Below are 26,900 nucleotides of genomic sequence, written 5' to 3' on the forward strand. Positions count from 1 at the left end.
TGCGTCGTTACTTCTCAACAATGCAGCAGAGATCCCACCAAAAGTTAAAATTTTTAAGGAAATGATGAGAGAATAAGAAAAAGTTGCCATTACTGCCAGATATTGCGACGTATGCAAGTATCATGTGCGTGCAGATTTCTTGGGACAGGAAGCAGCAAAATAAGTAATATTGGGCTATAGGTTTTTAGTATGTGTAATTTAGCCAACTTCCTGTCACCTTGCTTTCCTTGAGCGTAATGAGTACCGCGTCTTAAAGTAAAAATTATGTAGATAGATGAGTAATTGTGCAAGATCTGGGTCACCCGTCCGCCTCCCAATTCAGTCAGATAAGCTGACGATGATGATAAGTATGACCCGATGAGTGACCAGGCGGAAGTTATGGGTACGTATGTAAAGTCATGCCAAATTAAGCAAGTAAGTGACGCGCTGAGTCATGATATCTTCGCTCAGGTGGGATTTTCAGAACAATGGATGAGCAGTAATTTATTGTGTATTATTCTTAGGTGTTGATTTCTATTTAGGCTGGTCGGTCACATGACACGGCTTGGCTCTCTCCCATTGATCACGTATTGTTTCTTTTTATCCAGGGTTGCACACACTAATTGGTAAAAAGCCAGCGAATGGTAGCCGTCGATCCAAGTCATTCTTTTTAAATGGGGAGAGATTTAAGAGAGAAGCGATCGACCACCTGGCCAGCAGTCAATTTCACTTTCTTTATTTTATTTTTGGGGTGAAATTGAAAAAAATTGTGGCAGGAGGAGATCCGTTACTTTTTGGAAATGAACGGGATTTTTGTGGAGAATGATCTGCTGGTCAAAGGGATACTCACTGGCATTGTTCTTATGATTAGTCAATAGGCAGGCGTATGTAAGCTTGTCAGGGTCACGGTTTTCTGGAAATGTGGGGAAATTGATGTGTATGCATCCATCCAAAAGTTGAAAAATATCGGGAATTTGATGTGTGTCGATTCAAAAACTGAAAAATTTCAGGAAATTGATGTGCATCCATTGACTTGAAGAAATTGATTCTCATTTCTTCTCATTAATTGTCGAGAAATTAATACATTTCCTAAAATTTCATGAATATTGGAAGGATTTTATCTTATATTTCTTTACTACGAACTAATTACTAACGGGGGGAGGGGGAGGAGAAAGAAGGGGGTAAGATGAGACTCCTGCCTGATTTACCCTACTAATTGGCCTGCATGGACGGAACTGTCGTTCGTTTCTTGAGCAGGTGTGGCTCTCTTCTCTCCAAAAAAAGAAACTTTATATTTAACAACCCGAGCATCCAGTTCAGATATTGGAGTGGAAAGTAAAGTGGGGGGAGGAGGAGGAGGAGGCCTGAATGAGCTACACGTCAGTCACACACATCGATTCACACAGTAAAAATGATAATAATAAGTAGCAAAAGGAAGGAAGTGAGTGAGTGAGTCGGTTTGTGGGCCAGATTGCATGAGAGCCTTTTTACCTACCTAGAGGAAGGATGAAGATGATCTGTGTTACCATTGTCTGCCCTACCGCTATTAACCCGTACTTGCATTATTTGTTACGTGCGGAGGATGCATTGTTGAACGGAAAACTGTAACAATGAGATGATCCAGTGCAGTAGTCTCTCTCTCTGGCTCCAGAAAAAGGGTGACTTTTGCCACGCAGGAGTCAGTCTCACTCGAAACACTGCTCACTAAAGACTGCACTTTTCCTACTTAATTTTTATCCTAATCTATTCATTCACACGCTATTCACTCACACAGTTTAATTGTTAGCCTACTTTCACCAAGAAGAAGATAGATAAATAAACTTAAAATTCGTCCAAGTTTGCTAAATACGCTTAATTAATTAAGTCAGATTCAACAAGATCTCGATTTTTTTTCCGGGTGCCGAGTGGATTTCTTGGATGGAAGTACGTTATCATCCAAGATAAGTGTGTGGCTGGTGATTTTACCTAAAAAAAAGTTAGCATGATGTCCACTCTTCTCGGGATGCTGAATGCACCCCACTCGCCCCCACCACAATCTGCACAAGACCACTCCTCCCCTCCGCCGCACTATATCGAACTGAAATATTCCCCAGAACAAGACCCCACAAGTTGGGAACAGGCGCACAGTAACCTTTTGACCCATCGACTCCTCCTCCTTCGAGGGGATGAAGGAGGTCATGGCGACGGGTCGGATGGATTTCATACCCCGTCACCCCTCTCGTCCCCCTTTTCGCCCGGGTCGACCAACTCGACCACGTCGTCCACCCAGCACCCCGCGGACTACTTGCTCGCCACCTTTCCAGCGAATAATAACAATAACAGCTACGTTATCCACGGGCAGGTCGTGATGTCACATGACCTGACGACGGATGACCATCATCATCATCATCACGATGACTTTCTCCATGAAGAGGAGGGTTGTGGGGATGAGGAGAATATTGGGAATATTGAGAATTTGGGGCAAGTTGAGAAATCCAAGAGGAAAGTGGGCACGAAAGGGGGTAATATTGCGAAGCGGGGTGGGAGGAAGGGGGGAAAGAAGACGAAAGTGAAGGCAGAGGGGGTGGAGAAGCCGCAGAAAAAGCAGAGGGGAATGAGACAGGTAAATTTTCGTAAAAATTTCGCACTTTTCCCAAATGAACTTGGTCAAGATTTCTCACTTTCCAAATTTGCATACAAATTTGCATGACAATCTATCCGAACAAATTTGATCACGCTATCCAATAATTTGTCCTCTTGTATCAAGAAAATGCGTAATTGACCTTAATTTGACCCCTGTTTCCCTTCTCTCTCTCCAGGTCAATCCTGTCGTCATGAAGAAGCGTCGTTTGGCCGCTAATGCTCGAGAACGTCGCCGCATGCACAGTTTGAACCTGGCGTTTGACAAGCTGCGCACCCATCTCCCTTCAATCGGCAAGGACCAACAGCTCTCAAAGTTCGAAACGTTGCAAATGGCGCAAGAATATATTGAGCAGTTGTACAACTTTCTCCAGTAAAAGGGGACTTTTTTTGGGGGGGAAAGTCTTGTACAAATCACTTTACATAGTAAACCATACTAGATTTTTTTATGTATTTTACGTTTTTTTACTTACTTTTTACGATTTTGGGTACGATTTTCTATTCCTCGATAGAGAAGAAAGCAGAGAAAACGCTTAAAATTTCTTGTAAATATCAGTACAAAGGAATACATAATTTTGATTAATTGCTCAAGGAAATAAATAATCAGGGGAGAAGGTGAGACTTCGAAATGATGAAAATTATACGCTTCACTTTCTCAGAGATAGGTTTTAAGGCAGAGTTTTGTAGGAGTAGATGTGCTTATTTTTCCCTAACTTGCGCCAATGGTGTGGCTTTTAACTATGGCGCAAGTGACGAATAAACGCACCTTTTGGGTATCTTATGAAACGAATCCTAAACAGCTTACCTGAGAAGATATTGCATTTTAATAAGAGTAGAATGAAGGGTAACTTGAGATTTATCAGAGATCTTCAGTACTGAACTGGAATAATGAGTAAGACGACCTCGATGTTGTGATCTCTGTGATGATTAAGTTAGAATTAGTTCGTAAGATAACGTATGTTCAGAAATGATAAGTTAATAACTGATAACCGTAGAAAAATATATCTAAATTAATTAGAGATTAGTTACTTTCACTTCAAAATTATGTATCTAATTAGTGCTTACGAAGACGAATCATTGAAATATTTTATATTGCCAAAATATTTAGTTGTGTTCTTATCAATGATAAGTTATCATACATAATTATATATACATGGACCTTATCTACATACATATCTTTGTGCTCCCAGTTACTCAACTTTGTTATAACAGAATACCTGATCCTGAAACATATTCGATATATAATAAGATTTGATATAGCGAAAATGCATCCACTCCGAGATGAACCAAGTGTCAAAGAAATATATGAAACCGAGTGTCTTCCAGAGCTGCCGAGCTGTTTTATAAAATAAAAAATATTAGAATATTACAGCAAAACTATTAAATTTAGGGTAAGAAAGAGTAATTATTATATTTAGAATGAAGGGTAACTTGAGACTTATCAGAGTTTCAAAGATGACCAATCCGAAAAACCTGATTGTCTCAAATTTACAATAAATATCAAAATATCCTCAAAACTCATGTATTCCTCGTAATTATTGAAAAATAGATAAATAAAAAATTTCAAAAAAATACAAACAAAATTCTGCCAACAGCACAATACCCATTATTTTTTACCGTTATTTACCGACTTGGTATTACCACAAAGCGACCCGCATTACAAAATCATACATATTTCCACCCCGCATATTTTTCCACAATATGAATAATGTGACTCTTTTATGGGTCGGGAGCCAATAAAAAGTGGGAAATAGGAACAATTAATTAAGCAATAAATTATCCATCGAATACAATTTTTTTCTTTTCATATTGGATTTATTTTATTCATCGCGAAGCAAAATCATCCTGGGGGAAAGTTTGGTTAAAAAATGAGACGAAAATTAATCCTGAAGCTGAGACGACACTTCTTTTTCCCATTAAATTCAGCAGCCCAGCTCAAGCTCACCCCTCGTTAAACTTCTCCTTTAATTGGAGCCGAAGTAGCGTGGTGGTTGTATAAATATGTGTGAATCTAATTATTGGACTGGACCAGTAGTGGATGGAAAAGTGGTCTTCTTGACGCAACGCATCCATCAATTCGAATCCAACAGCATGCACGGGAATTGGTCACGTATTATGACTTTATCCCTTCTTATACATACATGCAAATCTGGATTAAGAGGAAAAAATGGAGAAAAATCTCGGCTTTTATTGCACATTACACAATTGATGCAGAGAACGTATCACGATTAGTGCACACGTCCAAGAACAATGTGCATCGAGTAAAGGGGTAAAAATCTGAGGGACTGGGGCTCAGAGGTGGGCAAAATAGTTGGTCAAAATATAATGCTGATCAAAAAAAGATGAGAATCTGCATGAAAAATACAACTGTCATATGAAAATGCATGTTTTTGGAAAAAAAATAACTTTTTATCGCTGTCAGAATACTTTATTTTAAAAACACTCGTAAAAACACTGCATTTTGACAGCGATAAAAAGTTACTTTTTTCACAAAGCATCATTTTCGTATGACTGACACATTCTCCATTTAAATTCTCGTGTTTTTGTAGTTGTAATACCCCCGGAAATCTAAGCCCTTGGAAGAACAGAGCTAAAAATACTGGATTTTGGCAAAGCATTGTTCCAGTTCGGATGAGATTGCAAAAATATCGCGAATTCGAAGAAGTCAAGCTCCTGAACCCCCCGAAATTGTGACACTGCAGCGCCCATTTCTTTCAATTTTAGAGGCTCACTGTTGCAAATTAGTTGATTATACATGTCAGTAGTTTGCCCACCTCTGCTGATGTGCTGGGGCTGGATACATAAGTGGTGGTGGTGAAGAAAGTGTGGTGAACTTGTTGTTGTCTCCCAATAATCCGGCTCATTATTATCTTTATTGTGTCTGTGAGGAGACGAGCATGATGCGAATACTGATTGATGCGAGGGATGCAATCCAACATCTGCAACTGCTTGGACATCATTAGTTTTATAGGAATCAGAACCAGTGGCAGGAGAAGAGAGAGAGAGGAAGATTTTTAATTTTTTTTTCGATCATTTTGGGCATACTCATGAAAATTAAGATGCTAAATGTTGCAAATTTTCTAGCTAATGATAATTTGCAGAGTTTTGTAGCGTTAGAGTTTGAAAGCGTTGCAAATTTAGCATGTCGCCATGCTGCCATAAAATTTGCAAGGTTTTAGCTCTTTTTAGACCATTCGATTCTTGTGGAGAGAAAATTCTTTACAAAGTTATAAAGGTTCTCATTTGGTTACATAAAGGTTACATAAAATTGGCAAAGTTTTGCACCCTTTATGGAAAATTTGTAAATTAGCAATGGTCTGATTTTTGTGGAGAAAATTAATTGAGCAGAAATTTCCTCGTAATTTTGGTCAAAATTCCTATAAATAAATCCGATAAGCGTTGCAAATTTTTAAAATAGTCTCATAAAATTCTCCAAGTTTTACATAATTTCAGAAAAATATTTTTTAATTTTTTCCAAATCCAAATATCCATTTAACTTTTGCCATGAGCCTCCCCAAGCTTGTTGTTATTGATTAATAAATAAACTAATGGTATGCGCCATTGCATCTGCGGGGTCTTGAGATGCAGACAGGCCGGGAGGAGGGTGAGAGATTGTTATCAGTAAACACATATAAAAGGTGAATTTGTGGATTTGCCCGTAATTTTTTCCTCCCAATAAAACCAGATCAGTTTTGCACGTGCAGAAACAAGGGTAGCTATGAAACCGGTGCGGGGAGTTTGCTCAACTTACTGCTCACTGTGCTGGATTTTTATCAACTTTTTTTTATTTTAGAAACTGCAACCCCCTTCTTAACTCTCGATAATAATGTTACAACTCATTTACTTAGTGGTTGTCTTGAGATAAGGAAAAGCAGAAGGGTGTTGCTGGCTGGCTGGCTGGCTTGGCAGAATTTTTGATGATGACGACGAAACAGGCTTTGTCCCCGTGGGGTGGCTCATTCCCTCCTCATTTTTATCCTCTTAAAGATTAGATTTCGCGAGCCAATTTAAATTTAAAGAGTGTCCCTCAACATGCGGCTGCTGCTGCAGAGTTAATTGTGTCGAGTAGTCGAGTGGACCAGATTGCATAAATTTATTTTATTGTCACCTCAAAGATTTCGGGTTTGATGTGATGTCGATAGGGCAAATTTATTTTTAGACTATTTTGAAAATTATGAAAATTTTGCGGGTTTATTTGCGTTGATTCTCGTCATTTTTTCCGATTTCTCAAGCCAAGTTAAATTTAAAGAGTCCCCATCAACATGTGGCTGCTGATAATTGATATGATTGTAAAGTGGATTTATTGGTTACGATGATTGTATCTATTTTATTACAACTTCAAGAATTTTAAAGGATTCCATTTTTGTATTTCGGCGTTAAAGTATATCAAATTTTGGCACGAATTATCTCTTCATTGTTTTAATTGTGTTAACAAATTGTGGAATTTTTGGTGATTTGTTTGTCCAGATTTTTACCCAAAAGGAAAAAATAGCTTTTAAAATAATTCTTTTGAGGTCCAAGGTGCCTAAAAAAACACATAAAAAACGGATCAGTCTCTTCAAAACATAATTTGACGGCATATATATTTTTCTTTTAACAGATAAGTAATGCTTGTAAAGAAAAGAGACAAATTTTGGGCAAACTTTTACTTTGATAATTGTACTTCAACCTATGTACTTCTCATTCCTTGAAGAATGTCACTTGACTATTGTATGATTTTTATATAATTTTTCATGACAAATTAAATGCTTTCTTAATTTCTTAACTTTTTAACTGAAGTGAAAACAGGAAAAAGTTTAGAGTCAATTTAGATTATTTAAATATGTCCCACGACTTAAACAACCGATTTTACTCATCTTCCCACTTATCATTTTCGTTATCATAATTCCTCATTTTCCTATTTTTCCGCCGAACAGCCAAGTTTTACTAGCTTTCAAAACCAGACAAACCTACACGCCGACTACATAAGGCTTTACCCTCGCTAAAAAAATTATTGCATGCCGTGTAAGTGCATGCGTATAACATTACCAGCTAATTTTACCATGTATGCATAAATACGCTCAGTCAGATGATGGTTCATCCTCCTCCTCCCTATTATTTCATGTCCGCGAGGAATTAATAGACCGGACTGGATGTTTACCTCGGATGATTTTTCTTCTTCTGATTGTTACTCCGATACTGGAAGGCGATGCCCACTTATTTCTCTCGTCCGAAGATAATTGCAAATTTCGCCGAGTCAATCAAGAAAAGAATGAATTGAAATTGAAGCTGCTAAACAAAACCAAACCAAACTTTTTCTCACCCCGCAGGCAGACAGACAGACATTTATTATTGCTTTTAATTTCACCATCTTCTTGTTTCAAGTGAGTGCAAAAATGCAGAAATTGGTGCAATTATGTATGTAGTTTCGGTGGTAGTGGTAGCTGCTCATTAATTTTTTTATTGTCTGCTAGCACACTTGTGCCAAACACAAGCCAAAACATATCCAGTCAGTGAGTTGATTGTATATTTTGATATTGTGGTGGGTCTGGTGAACCGGTCAATTTTTGTGGATTGGACATTCGCACTTTGCGAAATAATTTGATGTTGTTGAATTTGCGGTTTATTTTATATGTTCAAGTTAGGTTTGTTATAGGATAAAGCAATCCTGTACTTGCCATCTGTCTCTCGCGGAGAGGAATGAATTATTGCCATTTGCGAAAATAATGTTGTCGGAGGAATAATAAAATTGACGAGGGAATTGTTGTATAGGCAAATTCAGGTTAATTTGTATTCTGTGATCCATCTAAAATCCATCCATTACGAGGTTTTTTTAGTCCTTATAGACGTGGTGGATGGATTAGTTGTTCTTTTTTGTGTGTAGGGAATTATTTACATGTGGTCAGGTGGAGGGATGAAGAGAGAGATTGGCGAAATGGACCAATCCCTGGTGGTGTTGAGTAATAAAGAATAAAACGACTAAATAAAAAGACAGTTGAGATGAGACAAAGGAGAGAAAGGTGAGAGATATTGAGGGGGAAAATGAGACAAAGAAGGAAGCATTGTCCCAAACTTGCAATTTGCAGTGATGATTTAGCCTGAGTCAGGGCCAGACTCCGATGCTAAATTTTTACCAGATAACCCACCTACTATTACCAATTAACCGTCAAAAATGTGCATATATTCTAGCATGCAAAATTTCAGTTTTTTTCGACCAATTTAAAAAATAAGCATGGACCTGTTGGATCGTCTCATAAATTTGATCTCATTATTTAGTCTGATGTGTCCTTGCACTTTGGTGCAGAATTTCAGCTTTTTCAACCAATTTCAAGACACAGTGAGGGTCATATAGCTTCATCCCCTAGCATAAAAAATATTAAAATTTACCTCAGTAATTGTTAATCGGACGTACCCCTGCAGTATTTTAATATCATGAACAACAAAAAATATAGAGTCAATATATACCTACCAACATACTCAAAGAACCTACAAAACACTTATTAAAAATAGTGAAATTTACAGTAAAAATATTCACGGGTACTAAATTCATCAAATTTTTGATCATTTGCCTTAAAAGATTTTAATTCCAGAAACACATTTGCTTAAATCTGTTCTATCTGCATGGAAAATTATGTATCTCTTTATTGCATAGCGTGCCTCTCCGCAATTATTTACTGCCTGATAAACGATGATAAGTCAGATATTGGACATTTACTGTCACGTGCACGGATTTGATTTGAGCGATATTTATTGAATTTTGAACGCAATAAAAAAAGTATTGTTATGAGTTTGAGATGAATTGGATTGAAAGAACTGATTCGTTTGTCTGTTTACCTCCGTATCGTTTGAATTTCGGCATTTTTTTTGGGGTGAAATCGTGACTTGTCGAACTGCTGGCACGAACTGAACGAAATCACGCTTTCCTACTTTACAAAATAAATGACGGGAAGAAAGAAAGAGAGGAAAATAATGTGTGGGTTTTGGCACGGGCAATATGTAAACTAAAGCAGCAGACACCTTTTCGAAAAAGGTTAATTGTTTCACGTGCAACGAGTTGTTGTTGGCTTGATAGTGAGATTTGATTGTTTGTTTTTTTGTGAAACAGTGCTACCTGTAAAGTTGTGATTTATTAAGGGCAAATTCTATTGACGGAAAATGTTGATAAAGCGAGGAATTAATTGAGAGTTTTATGACAAACATATAAAATTATAGGTATGAAAAAGAGAGAAATTGCGAATTGGGGAAAGTGAGAAATTGCAAGGAAGAATATTTCAGTAAAAGCACAGTAATATATTTAACACGAGAAACTGAAATTTGTTTTGAAATTTGAAATAAGGTAACTCATTTTGGATAATATAAATTTTGTGATAAGATTAATTCTAAATTTCGAAGGAGCAAAGTGAGAAATTGCGAAATTAAGAAGATAAGAAATTGCACGGGAAAACGGATATGCGACAATGCAAACGAAGAAATCGACTTATTTCAAAATATCTACTTACAAAATTTCTAATAAAAATCACTTTTGTTAAAAATTTTATAACACTTTTAAAAAAATGTGACAAAGAAATGTATCCCAAATTTTTAGAAAAGTTTGCGATGAGGAGAGGATAAAAATACGAAATTTGGAAAGTAAGAAATTGCGAAATAGGAAAAATGCATGAGAAATTACAAAGCAAAATATTTCAGATCGCATAAATGCACTGCAAACTAACAATTCAACGAAGAAATTAAAGTTTCTTTCTACATAAATACATACTTACTAAAACTTCGTAATGAATGAGAACAAAGTTACGATCGGGGAAAGTGAGAAACTCGAAGTGGATTTTATCCAACTCAACAATTAAAATTTGTTGAAGAGTGGAAACCTGTGGATTTGTTCTTCTCCCCACAAGTGAGAAGATTATTGGCCGAGCAGATTAATCCAAAATAAATTATGTGCAAGCAAGGCCCAATTACGGAAAAACTTTCATCTAAATCATCCCCCCACTTGGACATGCATCATATTTAATGTAATTCAATGGTGCATACTTGACGAAAAGTGACAGGACCACCGAGCAGCAGCAGCATAAAAAAATAATGCAATCTTCCCCCCTCATCTAAATCTCACCAGAAGTCGACTTTATCCCAATTATACGATTATACATTTCAGTAATTATTTCAATCTATAATTTTGCACATCAAGTTTATCTACGTGAATAATTCGTCAATTGTCAAAATTATGATAAGCTAGGCACGTATCTGACCGAAAGGTGTCCTCATAAATCATGAACTCGTATGTATGTGTAACAGAATAATTTCAATTTCACGGAAAAACACCGCATTTTTGGAACAATTATTCACATAGTCGTTCATTTCACTTGAATAAATAATTCGTATTTGCTGGATGAATGACGATGAATTTTAATATGTAAATAATTCGAGAGAGATATTCATCTCAAAAACGGTCACGGTTTGACTGATTGTTTTCTTACTATTTTGTTGGTTTAGCTTATTTATCGGTACACACAACATACGACAAGCCAACAATTAATCATGACTGCAAGCCTATTTTTTACCTTGTTGTGACGATGACGTGCCTGGTGTGGTGTGGCGTGGCGTTGCTTTCTTGTAAAAAAAAGTTGACCCCGGTGAAGTGTCCCCGCGTTGAGCGTCCTGCTTGCGACGAAAAAATTGAAAGAATTCAGAAATCAAATAGCATTTGATTCAACATTTTGCATCAGTTGAAATGATTTAGAATTGTCGTCTGTCATCCGTATAGAGTAAAAATCTGGTTTCTTCCAATTGGCTTCTGCTCCTGGTAAATTAAATGTTTAATCCGAGTCCGAGATGTGATTTAGTGGTTGAGATAATGGATCAAGAATTGGTAACAACGTGCTCCAGCCACTTTTTTAACTCGTACGTACGAAATAAAAGAAATAAGTGTACGTACAATCACAGCGAACGAGATCCAGATCATCAAGTCTGCTTTTACGTGTATAATTCCGGAGGACGAGTTAGTTAGTCGGTTGGTTTGGTTGGTGCTTAATTGCTCAGATTTTGAATCTCTGTTGTCTATGCAAATCTGCTCATCCTTTTTAAAAATTGTTGTATTTCATGGCTGAGGAAATCTCTGCCAGATTTAATCTCTACTAACCGAACGATCGGAAATTAATCAAGGGCAGGTTTTCTCTAATGGAAATCGTTTTGTTTTTCGGAAGAAGATTATAAAATGAGAGAAGAGGGAGCGAAGCGATTTGTCAATAAATTGTGGTTTTGTTGAGATTTTTATACCACTTTGTTTTGCATTTCGAGATCAGATTAGATGATTGAGATTAAAATCTGGAATAAGTGAGGATGCAGTTTATTTATTACATTATTGCAGGATTTGTAACAATGGAACTTTAACAAGGAGAGGAATGAATTGAATATTATTTTTTATGGGAATTTCACCACTAGACATTAGACTTGTATGAGAGTAGTTTTATGAGAGGTGAGGAATGCGTGTTGTTGCTGTTTGTGACTAATGAGGAGGAGGAGGAATAAATGGTAAATAAATAAATAAATGAAAAGATAAGGAACGATTATCTTCGGAGATTCACCTTCTGCATGAGAATAAAACACTTTATAGTCAACATTTTGGAGCAGGTTGGTAAAAAATTCGACGAGTTTCTTTCTTAAGACCCTCAAAATTTGTGAGAAAAATTTGCATAAAAACTCGCCAAATTTTTCGAACTTCGCCATGTGTATGAATTTACAATCATGATAAAATTCAACGAGTTTCTTAAAACCCTCAAAATTTGTGACAATTTGCATAAAAGAAGTCGCTAAATTTTTCGAACTTCACCCAAATGCTGAACCAAGAGTGACTGAATAATGACTTTTTTGGGGGGCTAAAAAATTGTGCAGTCGTCAATTTTCTGCACCTTAATTTCAAGGAATTTGCTTTAAAATTCTGAAACAAATGTTGTTTTTAAAGGGTTACTGAAAACATTAGTCTACGTTCTCCCTTGAATTTATGGTTTCTTCCCTTGCTCATCATCATTTCACGTTAAGCTGCCCATGAGATGATACTTACACATTAATGGGTGAGGTGAAACTGGATTCAGATCGAGATCGAGAGAGCATGATGATAATTACTGGGCTCGAGAGAGAGCAAGAGAGATGCTGATGAGATGAAGGTGAAGATAGTGAAAGGATTTGGTAGGTGAGGTTTCTGAGTGAACTTGTCTGGTCACATTATCACTTAAGACAATGGACTCATGCATTTCTCTAATGGAACGAGTGGCCAAGAAGTGTGTCGAACTGCGGACGCTTGCTTTTTATATGATCACGACATTAATTGGGCCAGCTTCTGGGCATCCATCCTCCCGAAAAACCACTCTGGTCAACATGAAATTGGGTTGGGTTACGGAATTAATGTAATGGGTGTGGTTTTTGGGTAGAAAGTGCCTCTACATTTGCGCCAACGTTGTAGTTTAACTATGGCGCAAGTTGCCAAGAATTCTCCTCTCGGAAAATGACTGTTCTGCGCACAACATATTTAAATTGGTCTGAAATTAATGATTAATCCGGTGGGTGTGGTTTTTTGGGATGATCGTAATTTAAGGTTGTCCGGCAACATTGATTGGTCACACACAAAATGAGAGTAAATTGAGGAGAAAGTTTCCGAAATTTTGCAACGCAGATGAGAAACTGGGGAATTTTTACATATTTTAATTAGTCGTCTCCTAAAAAAAACGGGTAATGCCCCCCAAAAGACCAAACAATGACGATCAAAGGTCACCAACCCCTCAGCGTCGCCGGAATCCTCACCGTGCCGCGAAGGGGAAAGCTGTTCGACGAATTGCTATCATCTCTGGGATAAAGCGACGCCGAGTAACGCCACCACGTCGGTAAGCGTTGTGTCCTTATCGATTATACTCTTATCTTTCATGTCGCTTATCTTTCATGTCCCTAATCCTTCATGTCGCATATTTATGTTACAGGTGGAGGGGGAAAACTGTCCCGGTGAGGAAGATAACCTGGAATCTCCGGGTTATCAAGACCACGATCCACTCGCTCCGATGTAGTCGCGACACGCGAAAGGGGCGCGGTCTAAAAGCGGACCAACTCGGGCGCTTTCTACTAGGAAAGGACAAGGCGACCAAAAGGAGGATCGCGGCTGCCAAAAAGAGGAAGCAGATTAGGCAAAGGTTCCACTACGTTTGACCGACCCCCCTCAAAGATTATGACTTTTTTTCGAAATACACGTGCAATTATTTATTGATCATTTCACATGATGATTTTCAAGAGATAAAAATGTGTCCAAATATTGAATAAAACGTGTCTAAAAAGCATTCTGTTTACATTCCGTGTCAGCCCTATTTTGCACGAGATTTTATTTAATTACTAATTTCTAATTACTGGTTGTATATTAGAGAGAAAAAGCGATAGTGATCTTGTCGATACTCGGAATTTACATGCACAATCGGGCTGCGTTTTATTGTAGCTCAAGCCACAAAATATGCATGTATAAGCTGCGATCTCTGGTAATAAACAGGTTAATTTTTTGTATAACTCCGAGCTAATCATTTTACATCGAGTGCCTGCTTACAGTAACAAACTGGGCATCGTTTTACTCTACTCTCGTGAGGATCAAATTATTTGCAGGGATTAAAAAAATTCCAATAATGTTGCAGGGAAAAGAAGATCAAATATTTAATTTCAGTCAGTGACAACAACCGCTTTTGACTCGGCTGGCACGACCACGACGTAATTTGCAGGTGAGTAAGCTGCATCGTGTCAAGTGTCGTTAGACCATTGTTGTTAAGCACAGGGGCAGGTGACGCACGGACGTCTTTGTCGCATTTTTTGAGATAAACTCGTTTTTTAAATTTTATTTTATACCAACTTTACTTTAAGTAAGTGAAGTCGTCATTTCATCATCCACGATACGAAATCCACTCGCCGTGGATCTGAATTAATCGCAATAATCAGATATACTTAATGCTCCTGCATAATTCTGCGGCTACCGGTTTATTTGGAAATAATCTGCAACTTGTTTTCCTCTCTGGCTTGACTTATCTCAAAGATGATGATGATGCGAAGCACGATAAAAAAGCAACCTCATTAATTTGCAGAGATCATCGGAACAGACGTGAATCAATTTATTCCAAACGACAAGTTGAACTCTAGGAAATTTGTGGTGCATTAATTTTTTTTAAAGAAAAATATATCTACCAAATCCCAACATTAAAAGTATTAAATTACAAAAATACTGGTTAAACGGGAGCAATAATTTTTATAAAAATTGTTTCTTCTCAAAGGGTGCAATTTGTGTAGGAAATTTTGCAAAAATTAGTAAATGAATCCGAATTAGGGGAGTTGATTATATAAAATTATTTGTGCAAATTATTTGTGCAAATTTTTTGACACTGGGGAGATTTTGCAGGTTAGATTTTTGTAAATAATTTTTTTCTCTCCGGTGGTGAAGATGATGTTGCGGCGATGAATGCGTTAAATATTTTTATTTTGATGTGCACGCAATACACACGCGATGCCTGTTTCGTTGGGGGACGGGAATTACCTGTTGCAGTGTCTGTCTGGCGCTTGTTTTGTAAATAATGACAGGTTGTCCGATGTATCTGTACTACATAGTTGCCGGTTTACATGATTTTTTAAAATGTGTATTGTATTGTGGATCCATTCTGCAGGGGCCGCGGAAGCTGTGGGGACATTAACATTGTGGGATAGGAGAGGGAGGGGTTTACATAACATGGGGGGATGATGGGGACATCGAATAATTGTGGGGACATTGTCCCTCTGTTCCGCGGCCACTGATTCACCGGACTGGACTGGATTGGAGAAATGCATGATTTTGTTGAGATGATGACGAGTGAAAGAAGATCATCGCGTGCCTCGGTGTGATCTGATCTCGGGTGGAATTCTCTCATTTGGATAATTTGCAAATCACAATTACTTTACGATTATTGAGTTAATAATTTATCTAGTTGGTTGCATGTGTATTGCATGCACGGGTTAAATAATGATCAGAAATTGAATCGGGAATGTTAAAGTGATGAGGTAATTGGAGGGTGCAGGTGGGTAGTAATGTGCCATTTTTTGGGGGAATTTTTTGGCACAGATTGAACATCGGGATTGGTTTTGTATGAATGGATGGATGCAAGGTTAGGGTGTAATTATTTTTGGATTTTTTTCAGGGGGTAGAATTTTTGGTACAAATTATGGATTTAAATCGGCAGTTTTATTCATTAAATAGCTTCAGACTTTTAATTAGGATTGATTCGTAGGGAAAACTGAGATTATTGAGATTTAGTACATTTTGACATACTTACTCATTGGTTCAAAATTTTAACGGAATTCTGGTCAAACTGAGATTATCGGGATTTTATACATTTTGACATTTACAAAATTTTAACGGAATTCTGGTCAATTTTTACAATTTGATTCTAAGATTCTTCGCCAAAGTGGACCCGGTCTCTGACAACTCGTCGAAGTTGACCTTCTCCAAAGATAAATTTTCCAAGCGTGGGGCCACTTTCTGCATAAAGGTACGTGTGGAACGAGGGTTACGAAGACGCTATAGGAAAATAATTTCGAAAATGAGGAAATATTTTTCACGAATTATAAAAAAAACATAAAATACTAACCCCCTGAAACCCACTCAGTTTGAATGACTGCAGCCTCGACCCGCCCATTATGACCGCGGACATCAAAGCTTTGTCCTGAGTTTTGATAGACTTCCGATTCCGGATGTAAATGTCGTATTCGGTGTCAGCCAAAACCAGGTCGAGCGTCACATTTTGAATTCCTGCCAAAATAGAATTGTTCGTCAGTCAAAGCTCAAATATTAAAAATTCTGAATGATCTCACGATTCATGAATCCAGTCCGGCTGAAAGCTTTGAGAATCTCAAGGCTTCGAAGGCCTGACAAGGACACGGAAATATCCCTCAAATCCTTCCATTCTTGCGCAATGAGGAACACGTCTTCCAATTTGAACATGATCGACATCATTCTGACATCCAAAAGAAAGAAAATTTAAAACGGAAATCCAAAATTTTAACAAAAATCCGAAATTTTAATCCGATTTTTTATCATTGTAAAAATATATTGCTTTAAAAATGTTGAAAAGTTAATATCTTCAGATAATGTATTTTTTTCGTATTTGTCAAAACCCTTGAAAGAGCTTAAAATTCTACATTTTTACATATTTTGAAGTTTGTTATCCACCCCTGATAAGTAAGTACTCACATGAAATAAATGTCCTCCTGTGGAATCACCGATATCGTAAAGTTTTTCACGTTTGGGTAAACTTTGGTGAAATTTGGGAGTGGTTTCCACACGGGTGCTTGAAGAGGGTCGCCTTCAAACTCGAGAATTCGGAGGTTGAAGATGTGAAGGTTTTCCACATTTTCATTAACCAGGCAGTCCGTGGGGTTGAAGAGGGCGTCGCTTGCATCGATGTGCTAAAAAATTAATTATTTATTTAACTCTGATGAGGAACGACGACGGTCAAACATTGTGGAATTTAGATGTGCTTATGTACTTGTCTACATTTTTTTCATACATATATTCGAAAAATTGTGTGCATATTTCCGCTATACACAAACTTTGTCAAGGTTTTTAGGCGAAAAAAGGTTACCACAAAATTGAATTAGAGCAAGTTTTAAGCATTGAATTAGAAAAATGATTTGGCAAAAATATACCCTATAGTTTTACGTTGTTTTTCGTAAAATGTTTCGGAAATATTAGTTGACAATTGACTCACATGAGACAGGTCTTGCAATCCTTCCTCAATACTGTCTCTGAGTATTGGATCTGCCGTATGGTAATGAACAAGAACCGTTCTTGTGGAAGGAAACCGATTCATGAAGCGGTGTATGGCAGCGTTCTCCCCAAAAGTTTGAAGTGGTAGACGTAAGTAAACCTGCACTGTGGTGACCTTTAAGAAAATGGAGACTTTTGTAAATTAATTTGAGGGCTCGTTTCCGATTGAAATTTTATATTTTCCTATACTTGTCGAAACATTGTGGTGTAAGTGATTTTCTGAGATTGAGGGACGTTGGATATTCCTCGCACGAAAAGTTTTACCGTTCTTAAACTGAACAAAGCACAATTGGAGATCAAAATCCCGTCAATTTTTTTTTAGCAAAAATTGGATTATTTTTGAGTAAAATTCGCATACTTTTTCATTTCCACATTTGGGATGAGATCCCAGTCCTGGAGAGCAAGGGACTCAATCTGGTTCATGCCTCCCAACTCGTTGATCGCATCTTGGAAGTTTTCCCAGTCTGCTAAAACTTCTGCATTGGTTCGCGTTTCCACATTTGGCGCAAGGAAGGTCAGATCTCTTAGATTTGGGGAGGAAGCAATGACCACTGCGAGATGTCGGGGATGACACATATGCATCATCAACGTGGTCAGCTTGAGACGTTGCAAATTGACCGAAAAATCGTTAGCAGGCAGATTCGGGGTCCACCGCATCGTTTCCCGAAAAGCGTCAGGCTACACACAAATAGAACAGGATGAGAAAACATGCACAACTTATCTTTCCGTAAAATTTGCACCTCCTGTTGTGCCCCTCCGTCTCCCCCTTTGGCGACAGGACCACACCGGACCACACCCCCTTTGGCGACAGGGGGTGTGGTCGGGGCAAAATGAGATTTTTAGTGCAATTTAATCTATAGGTGAAATAGAGTAAAATTATGTGTTCCGGAGTTGTGCCACACCCCCTCGGCGCCAGGGGGTGTGGTTGGGGCAAAATGAGATTTTTAGTGCAATTTATTCTATGGGTAAAATTAAGTGAAATTGAGTGAAATTAAATGAAATTAAGTGAAATTGAGTGTTTCCCCGATTTTGCCGCACCCCTTCGGCGCCAGCGGGTGTGGTTGGGGCAAAATGAGATTTTTAGTGCAATTTAATCTATAGGTGAAATAGAGTAAAATTATGTGTTCCGGAGTTGTGCCACACCCCCTCGGCGCCAGGGGATGTGGTTGGGGCAAAATGAGATTTTTAGTGCAATTTAATCTATGGGTAAAATTAGGTGAAATTGAGTGAAATTAAATGAAATTAAGTGAAATTAAGTTAAATTAAGTGCTTCCCCGATTGTGCCACACCCCCTCGGCCCCAGGGGGTGTGGTTGGGGCAAAATGAGATTTTTAGTGCAATTTATTCTATGGGTAAAATTAAGTGAAATTGAGTGAAATTAAATGAAATTAAGTGAAATTGAGTGTTTCCCCGATTTTGCCGCACCCCTTCGGCGCCAGCGGGTGTGGTTGGGGCAAAATGAGATTTTTAGTGCAATTTAATCTATAGGTGAAATAGAGTAAAATTATGTGTTCCGGAGTTGTGCCACACCCCCTAGGCGCCAGGGGTGTGGTTGGGGCAAAATGAGATTTTTATAAAAAATTAATCTATAGATGAAATAGAGTGAAATTAAGTGTTCCCGAGTTGTTCCACACCCCCTCGTCGCCAGGGGGTGTGGTCGGGGCAAAATGAGATTTTTACAAAAAATTAATCTATAGGTGAAATAGAGTGAAATTAAGTGTTCCCGAGTTGTGGTGGGACCGTTTGGGGTGAAGTACGTCTGAAGCTACTTCCGTATGCGCGTTTGCGACGGTTTATTTTTCTGAATTTTTGAATTTTATGAGATTTTTTTCATGTTTTTATTTGTTTCAAATTTTGTGAGAACGTATTGTTTCGAAGGGAACATATTTGAAGACATCAAAGCTTAAAATTTTGCCTAAATGTATCTTTTGTATAAATGAGACCTCAGACGAGATGAGAAACATATAATAAAATTAGATAATAAAAATATATTTTTTTAACTTAACAAAGTTATCCTAAAATTATTGACCAATTAATTAGAAAATTAGATGAATATTTATGTACATCGACTTGAGACGAGCTAATCATTTGCATGAACTTGTTGGGGAAAGTGAGACTTGTGTTGCAGAGAAATGTGCATGATTTGTTGAGATATGACGAGTTAAAGAAGATCATACGATTACAGACAGAGTTAATAATCTAGTTGGTTGCATGTGTATTGCATGTACGGGCTAAATAATGATCATAAATTGAATCGGGGTAATTGGACGGATGTGCCATTTTTTTGGGGATTTTTTTTTGCACAGATTGAACATCGGGATTATTTTTGTATGAATGGATGAATGCAATTTCAAGGTGTAATTATTTTCGGAATTTTTTTAACGATGGAATTTTGGGTAAAAATTATGGATTTAAATCGGGAATTTTATTAATTAAATAGCTTCAGACTTTTAATTAGGACGGATTTGTAGGGAAAACTGAGATTATTTGAGATTCTGAAAATTCTGATGTGCATTTAAATTTTAACCAAATTCTGCTCAATTATTACAATTTGATTTTAAGATTCTTCGCCAAAGTGGACCCGGTCTCCGACAACTCGTCAAAGTTGAGCTTCTCCAAAGTTATGTTTTCCAAAAAGCGAGCCACACTCCCCAAAAAGAGATGCTGTAAAATTTACAAAATGGGGTAAATTTTTTTTTTTACAAAAAACTCAAAATACTAACCCCCTTAAATCTACTCAATTTGAATGACTGCAGCTTCGACGCGGCCAGAATGACCGCTTCCATTATAGCCTTGTCCACATTATTTGTATACTCAACGTTGCGACTGTTGTCATCTGAGGCCAAGTGGAGGGTCAAATTTTGGATTTCTGAAAAAAAATTCATCACAATCCAAATCATAAATAAAATTCTTATTTGTCTAACGATTCATGAATCGAGTTTGTCTGAGAGCCTGGATAATTTCAACAGTTTCAAAGGTTGACTGCGACACCGAAATATCTTTCAAATTCCTCCACCCTTTCATAATTCGGAAAAGGTCGTCTAATTTGAACATGATGGACCTCATCCTGGCATAGTAAAAAAGACAAAATTAGGACGGAACTGGGAAAAAATTAAATAAAAATCTGCAAGTATCAGGAGTGGGTAAAAAAAACTTTGTGAAAATACCGTATTTTGAGCATATTTTGAGCGTATTTTGAGCATATTTCAAGCTTTAACGGCTTGAAGTTCCGGGGCTAAAACAACCACAAGAATACGAAAATCTGCAGCAGTTATATAAAAATATGTACATATTTTGTGAAAAAATCAATTTTTTTCGCTGTCAAAATGCATTTTTTCACGATTTTAAGTACACATGTGTATTTTGATTGCGATAAAAAGTTGATTTCTTTAAAAAATACGTATTTTTTGTATTTTTTATAAGTGCACTCTCCAGGTACATGCATAGATTCTCGTCTTTTTGTGGCCTAGAAATTCAAGTCTTCAAAAAAACGAAGCTCAAAATACTGTATTATTTTCACAATTTCAACACCCCCGTGGGTATGTGTACTCAGTGAGCAAAATCTTTTTCCTGGGGAGCCACCGATATCGTAAACTTATTCAAGTTTGGATAAACTTTTGGAAAGTTTGGGAGAGGTTTCCACACGGGGATGTACGGAGGGTGGCTATCAAATTCGAAAATCGGCAAGTTGAAGACGTAAAGGTTTCTGACATTTTCATTAACCAGACAGCCAGGAGGGTTGAGGAGGGCAGCATTTGCTTCGATGTGCTAAAAATTTAATAATTATGCAAATCGTTAAGTAGTTAAGTCGATTTTTTAAATTGATGAAGATCGAAGATCAAACTTTGAAGAAATTTCGATGTGCATTGTCTAATTTTTTTTAATCCAAAAAATTTCCATATTATTCCTGATCATTTATATGCATAAACTTTGTTAACAAAATTGGATTAAAAAATTAAGCATTGCATTAAAAAAACGATTTGACACAAATATAGCTTATATTTTTTAGGTTTTCTTTCATAAACATTTCATAAATATTATATCGACCTTTTGGGTAAACAAATGTATATTTTTTGACGATTAACTCACACTAAATATGTCCTCAAATCCTGCATTCCAACCGGATCTGATTACTGGACCGGCCGTATTGTAGTCAACAAGGACCGTGATTGTGGAAGGAAATCGATTCATGAAGCGGTGTATGGCAGCGTTCTCCTCCAAAATTTGGAGTGGTAGACGTAAGTAAACCTGCACTGTCGTGACCTTTGAGAAAATCAAGACTAGATTTAATTTGAGAACTAGTTTCCGATTGAAATGGTATATTTTTATACCTGGTGAAACATTGTGGTGTAGGCGATCTTCTGAGACTTAGGGACTTTTGAGATCCCTCTCACGAAAAGCTTGACCGTTCTTAAACTAAAAAAAACACAATAGGAGATCAAAATTACGTCAATTTTGGATTATTTTCGAGTTAAATTAGCCGATTTGTAATTGCATACTTTTTCATTTCCACATTGGGGATGAGATCCCAATCCTGGAGAGCAAAGGATTCAACCTGGTTCATGCCCCCCAACTCGTTCATCGCATCTTGGAAGTTTTCCCAGTCCAACAAAACTTCCTCGTTGGTTCGTGTTTCCACATTGGGCGCGAGGAAGGTCAGATCCTGTAAACTTGGCGAGGAAGCAATGACCACAGCGAGATGTCGGGGATGACACATGTGCATCACCAACGTGGTCAGCTTGAGAGGTTGCAAATTGACCGAAAAATCGTTCGCAGGTAGAATCGGTGTCCACCGCATCGTTTCCCGAAAAGCACTAGGCTTCACAAAAAAAATAACATGATAAGAAAACATGCACAACTTATCTTTAAGCAAAATTCGCACCTCCTGTTCTGCCCCTCCATCTCTGATTTTCGCCTTGTACGGCAAAAATGCGAATTCTAGTAAATTTTTACAATTCTGCAAAATTGTCTGGACTTCGTTCATCATCAAAGAGTCATCCCCTTTCCCCAAAGATCTGTTGAACTCGACGGCCTTCACGTGGTTGCCATACTTCTCTAGAAACACTGGGAACATCGGAGTGGTCTGGATATCGATCTGAGTTCGCATGCAGGTCGTCGAAATGACCATGGCGCCATAGTTTGGAAGCAGATAGCGTGGCGAGGCCGTCTCGGAGAGGAGTTTGTCGAGCGGGTCGAGCTTATTATTTACGTCTTCCTCATTCTCGAACGTGATGTAGGCTCGTTTATTCGCTCCGTTTCGTCGGGACAGGATTATCCCACCCGCAGCGGCCCAGGTGTGACAGACCTGCCGAAATGCCCGCACTTCGAGGTCACTGAGGTGGGACAAAATGCAGAATGCGACAGGGTATAATAAGCACGCAATTGGGTCGAAGAGGTCGCCACCAGCAGCAGCCATTTTCATGGGGGGGAAATTTAGCCGAATTGGTTTGTTGTTGAGATGAGAGTAGAGTTATTTTTCTGAGTTTTCGAATTTTATGAGACTTTTTGAGTTCATTTTGAATTTTGTGAGAATATATGTTTCGAAGGGAACATATTTGATGACATCAAAGCTTAATATTTTACCTGTTGCACAAATGAGACGAACATCATGAGATTTCAAAATAAAAATATGTAACAAAATTATCCAAAAAATTGAAGTGATGCAATTCTTGAAATTAATTAGAAATTTAGATGAATATATATGTACATGACTTGGGACGAGTGAAGTATGCATGCATAGACTTGTTGGGAAAAGTGAGATTTTTATTGCTAACAGCCTGTAAAATGCATATGTAAAATATATGCTTTTTCGGGGAAATTGAGACACTTTAAAATGCAGTAAGGGACCGAAGTAGATAAAGAATTAAAAAATGTAATTAAAACGAGGCACATGCACTGAATTTGGATGAAGCCAGATTATCATGAAACGGTAGCATCTCGTGTATAAAACGGTTAATGGAAATCCATAAAATAATGGGTCGTTAGTGGAATAAAGTAATTAAAGGACCAAGAACGAACAAGAACCTCTCTCGGAACTAAATGGACCACCCAGCAGGAGCACAAATAAGGGGACACAATCCTCCATGTACATATTTACAACCAAACCACCAATTTGGCAATTATTTACTTGTGTGGACGGATTATTGGTCGTGGCGTGGACAAAGGGAGCCGACTAATTGTAATTGAATTAGATCACCAGTTAGCAATATGTGCAGAGCAGCAGCATCCACATTATGCAATCCCAATCATCTCTGACGACGAAATTATTGAGTATTGGTTTTATTACTCGTCGTCGTCGGAATGGTAAGACGTGTGTGTGTGTGTGGTCGAGAAAGTAATAAGAAAGTGGTCTCGTGGTTAAAGAAGTAATTGTTTTTCTGCAAGGAAATAAATCGATCTTGGTTTGTGTGTGAGGCAAAATGAGACAATTTCTCGTCTCAAGAGTCTTAATTAAAGTTTTTTTTATCCAGTCGTGCGCAGACTGCTCTACATATTTAAATAAATAAATAATGAAAATGATTGTTGCAGTGAGACGAAGATGAGAATGACATCGTGTTTTTAATGCCTAAATAATTGAGATGCTGACTGATCAGATTTATTGATTGATTTGATTCCGCACTGTTTCTGTAAATCGTCACGATTAAGAAAAGTTTGCATTATTTGCACACTTTTATAATGATCATTTGGATACTTTTTAATTGGGCTGGTTTACTTTGATGAGGAGGATGCTGCGATATTAATCTTGACGCACGTTCATTTATTTATTTTTGGCATGGGCCCGATTTCCCGTAAAAATTTTGCGTTAATGAAATCTGATCATGATAATAAATAGGTAAGTAAAAGTGAGTGTCAATGTCAGCATGTCAATGTAATCATGGATCAGGCGGTGGAAGAATGATCCACTTTTTTTGCCGATGTCATCTCATCAGGCGTGGCGTGGTTGTGGGGCAGGTAGAAAAAAAGGCATAAAATCGGACCTCAATTTAACTCGGAGTATCCATTTCGTACTGATCAGCGGAAGAGTGCATATTTAATTTTAGATTTAATAAGTTATTTTTAACGGCGGGGTGAAGTGAGATAATATGAAGAGGAAGGGTGTGGTTGGTGGTGGGGGGAGGTTTGTGCTCTTACTCGTCCTTGGTCTCTGCGGTTTTTGCTGGGTTGAGGGGAGTTTGGATCGAAGCGATGCAGTCATCGGAGCGTCGCATCGTAAGTGGAAGTTGAAGGAGTTTGATACAATTGGAGAAAAATTGAAGGATAGAACATTTATAGAAAATTGAGGGGGGGGGGATTAAAATTTGATAGAAAATTTGAGAAATTTCCGAAAGTAGAGAAATTCTTGATATTAAGATTTAAGCTGATAAGAAGAGATACTACACTTGATCTTAGCCAAAAGGCCGAGCAGAGATAGAATTTCTTGATATAAATGTGATATAAATCGTGTAAAATTTCAGAATTTCAATTTTTCCACAATTTTTGTACTAGCGTTTCAAGTAATTGCACATTTCTGCCAGTAAAATTTGGCAAATCAGTCCTTTGCAAATTTTTGTCCGTGTCTCTCTCTATCTGTAATTTACGAAATTTGCACTAAAAATTGCTTTGTAATATTTTTCCAGCGTACGAAAGCTGGTCACGACCCCCGCAGGGTGGGTGGGGTGGAGGTACGCAGGGATCGTACTACCACTACCACGTGCCACTCGTCGGTCAGCAGCAAGGGTGGGGTTGGGCAGCAGAAGGAGGGAAAGGAGGTCACGACATCCTCCTCTGGGTTTTAGTCGGTCTGTTAGCCTTGGCCGCGCTGGGCTCCCTTCTTCTCCCCCTGCTCTTAATCCCCCTCGGATTATCCCTCCTCGCCCTTTTAATGGGAGGCATGATGATGATGGCGGGCGGTGGGATGATGATGATGTGAGTCGGGTCAAAGGTCAAGAAGATACATAGGTCAAAGGTTAATAATGTGATTTTTTAAAGGATGATGATGATGATGATGCCACAACCTCAAGCCGCCAGAACCGAATTGGTTGGACGGGCCTTGGAAACCGTGAGCAAAATGGTGGCTGGTGACACGGAGGGGGCAGTGTCAAATCTTTTGAGGTCAGTGAGTTAGGGAGGTCAAAATTTAGGGTGCCTAGTTTTGCACTAAAATCGTGCTTAATTTTTACTGATTTTTTTGCAGCACGCTCGAACTAGAAAGTTACTGTCCGGAGAGGGCCGTCTGCAATATGGGCCATTCTCTGGCAGGGCTGCCACTTCCGGGTGGACTTGGTGCCGCTGAATGGATGGGGGAAGGAGTTCAAACAGTGGGAAATTGGGGTAAAAAGGGGTGGTCCCTGATGGCACCTTATTTCCTCCCCGCCACGAAGAACGTCCGCTTGGGAAGGATGGTGAAACGGATGGAGAAAGCCTTTTGGGCCGGACTACTGACCGGAAATTGTGCCCGCTTGGAGAAGCGGTGCAAACGATTAAGAGAGAAAAACCACCATCTAAACCACCCCCACGACTACTGGAATTTCCAGAATGGGACTATTCTGACCACAACGACGGCTCCAACAACGCCCCAACTTTTGGGTGAAAATGACCCCCAACCCCACGTCGTCATTGTTGACGAGAATAATCAAAACGACCTCAGCCATCACCACTTTGTCAAACCGACTTTCTCCACACCAACCATACTCGTGTAGTTAATTAACAATTAGTTAATCGTGATTAATACCAACTAAATTATAATTTTCCCCACAAATTTTTCCTGACGCAGACTTACTTATTAACCGACACGTGACATGACTGACACCTCCTTGAAATTTTCAAGATGTTTTTTTTTAGATTTTATATATTTCGAGTTGCAGAAAATCCTTGTGTATCTTTTTTTTTTACTTGGGCACATACACACCTTACTTTTGCCTTTCGAGTTACCTGTTTAAACTGATTTTCGCTCTTGAACAAGCAAGTGTCAAGAGTTGACGGGAAGTAGATTGGATTTTTGTTTGACGTTGTCCTTCATCTCGGATGAAATTGCTCTCCACCCTTTTCTGACCGGATTTCTTAGACAAATGCTCCAGTTAGAAAATCAAATGTGCTTTGTTACACGATTTTCTGCTATATTTACTAATTAATTGGAGTGAGTGTGTGCACCTGAGGAGTGCAATTTCTGTATTTGTACATAGCTGCAGGTATGTAGGGCTTGCTTTCAACCAGTGATTTGACACCTCTCCAGACACTGACAACAAACAGAAAATTGGAAAATTTGTACAAATAAATTGTTTTGACCAAAAATGAGCAGAAATTTAGATGGAAAACTAATACTTAATTTGTTTCCCTCCATTTCAAAATTTGACCACATTCATAACATATTTTGATTAATAAAGATGTATAAATTGAAAAAAAGAAGATGAAGTGGACTTTTAACCAGTGATTTGACACTGATTACAAACAGAAAATTGTGTAAGATGAAATTGTTTTCGACCAAAAATGAGCACAAGTTTAGATGAAAATTTAATGAAAAAATAATAATTTGTAAAAA

At 38.0% G+C, this 26,900-nt stretch overlaps 4 protein-coding genes, 1 long non-coding RNA gene and 1 other non-coding gene across 6 annotated transcripts; 3 read left to right on the top strand and 3 right to left on the bottom strand.

The window, feature by feature from the left end:
* The first annotated feature begins 1,645 nt into the window (after window positions 1–1,645).
* LOC110858795 lies at window positions 1,646–4,181 on the top strand. Its single transcript, XM_022107682.2, has 2 exons — window positions 1,646–2,581; window positions 2,778–4,181. Exons 1-2 carry the CDS (start codon window positions 1,961–1,963, stop codon window positions 2,973–2,975), a joined length of 819 nt encoding a protein of 272 aa, XP_021963374.1. The 5' UTR covers window positions 1,646–1,960; the 3' UTR covers window positions 2,976–4,181.
* A 2,699-nt stretch (window positions 4,182–6,880) lies between these two features.
* On the bottom strand, window positions 6,881–7,939 carry LOC118438519. The gene is made up of 2 exons (XR_004836879.1): window positions 7,739–7,939; window positions 6,881–7,123 (listed from the first exon to the last, which is right to left on the bottom strand). It is a non-coding gene; the product is annotated as an uncharacterized LOC118438519 (long non-coding RNA).
* Window positions 7,940–13,134: 5,195 nt separating this feature from the next.
* LOC118438522 lies at window positions 13,135–13,807 on the top strand. The gene is made up of 2 exons (XM_035858969.1): window positions 13,135–13,448; window positions 13,542–13,807. Exons 1-2 carry the CDS (start codon window positions 13,300–13,302, stop codon window positions 13,762–13,764), a joined length of 372 nt encoding a protein of 123 aa, XP_035714862.1. The 5' UTR covers window positions 13,135–13,299; the 3' UTR covers window positions 13,765–13,807.
* Window positions 13,808–15,797: 1,990 nt separating this feature from the next.
* Window positions 15,798–18,178, bottom strand: LOC110858802. Its single transcript, XM_022107689.2, has 8 exons — window positions 18,124–18,178; window positions 17,742–18,061; window positions 17,573–17,657; window positions 17,325–17,498; window positions 16,808–17,022; window positions 16,429–16,571; window positions 16,206–16,366; window positions 15,798–16,135 (listed from the first exon to the last, which is right to left on the bottom strand). The coding sequence occupies exons 2-8, from the start codon at window positions 18,038–18,040 to the stop codon at window positions 15,992–15,994; spliced, it is 1,221 nt and encodes a 406-aa protein (XP_021963381.2). The 5' UTR covers window positions 18,041–18,061; window positions 18,124–18,178; the 3' UTR covers window positions 15,798–15,991.
* Window positions 18,179–24,384: 6,206 nt separating this feature from the next.
* LOC118438513 lies at window positions 24,385–26,900 on the top strand. Its single transcript, XM_035858959.1, has 4 exons — window positions 24,385–24,592; window positions 25,000–25,288; window positions 25,352–25,474; window positions 25,557–26,900. Exons 1-4 carry the CDS (start codon window positions 24,466–24,468, stop codon window positions 26,059–26,061), a joined length of 1,044 nt encoding a protein of 347 aa, XP_035714852.1. The 5' UTR covers window positions 24,385–24,465; the 3' UTR covers window positions 26,062–26,900.
* Window positions 24,677–24,792, bottom strand: LOC118438534. The gene has a single exon (XR_004836886.1). It is a non-coding gene; the product is annotated as a U2 spliceosomal RNA (small nuclear RNA).

The sequence above is a fragment of the Folsomia candida genome, unplaced genomic scaffold (assembly GCF_002217175.1).
Source record: "Folsomia candida strain VU population unplaced genomic scaffold, ASM221717v1 Fcan01_Sc022, whole genome shotgun sequence".
In the NCBI taxonomy this organism is placed as follows: Eukaryota; Metazoa; Arthropoda; class Collembola; order Entomobryomorpha; family Isotomidae; genus Folsomia; species Folsomia candida.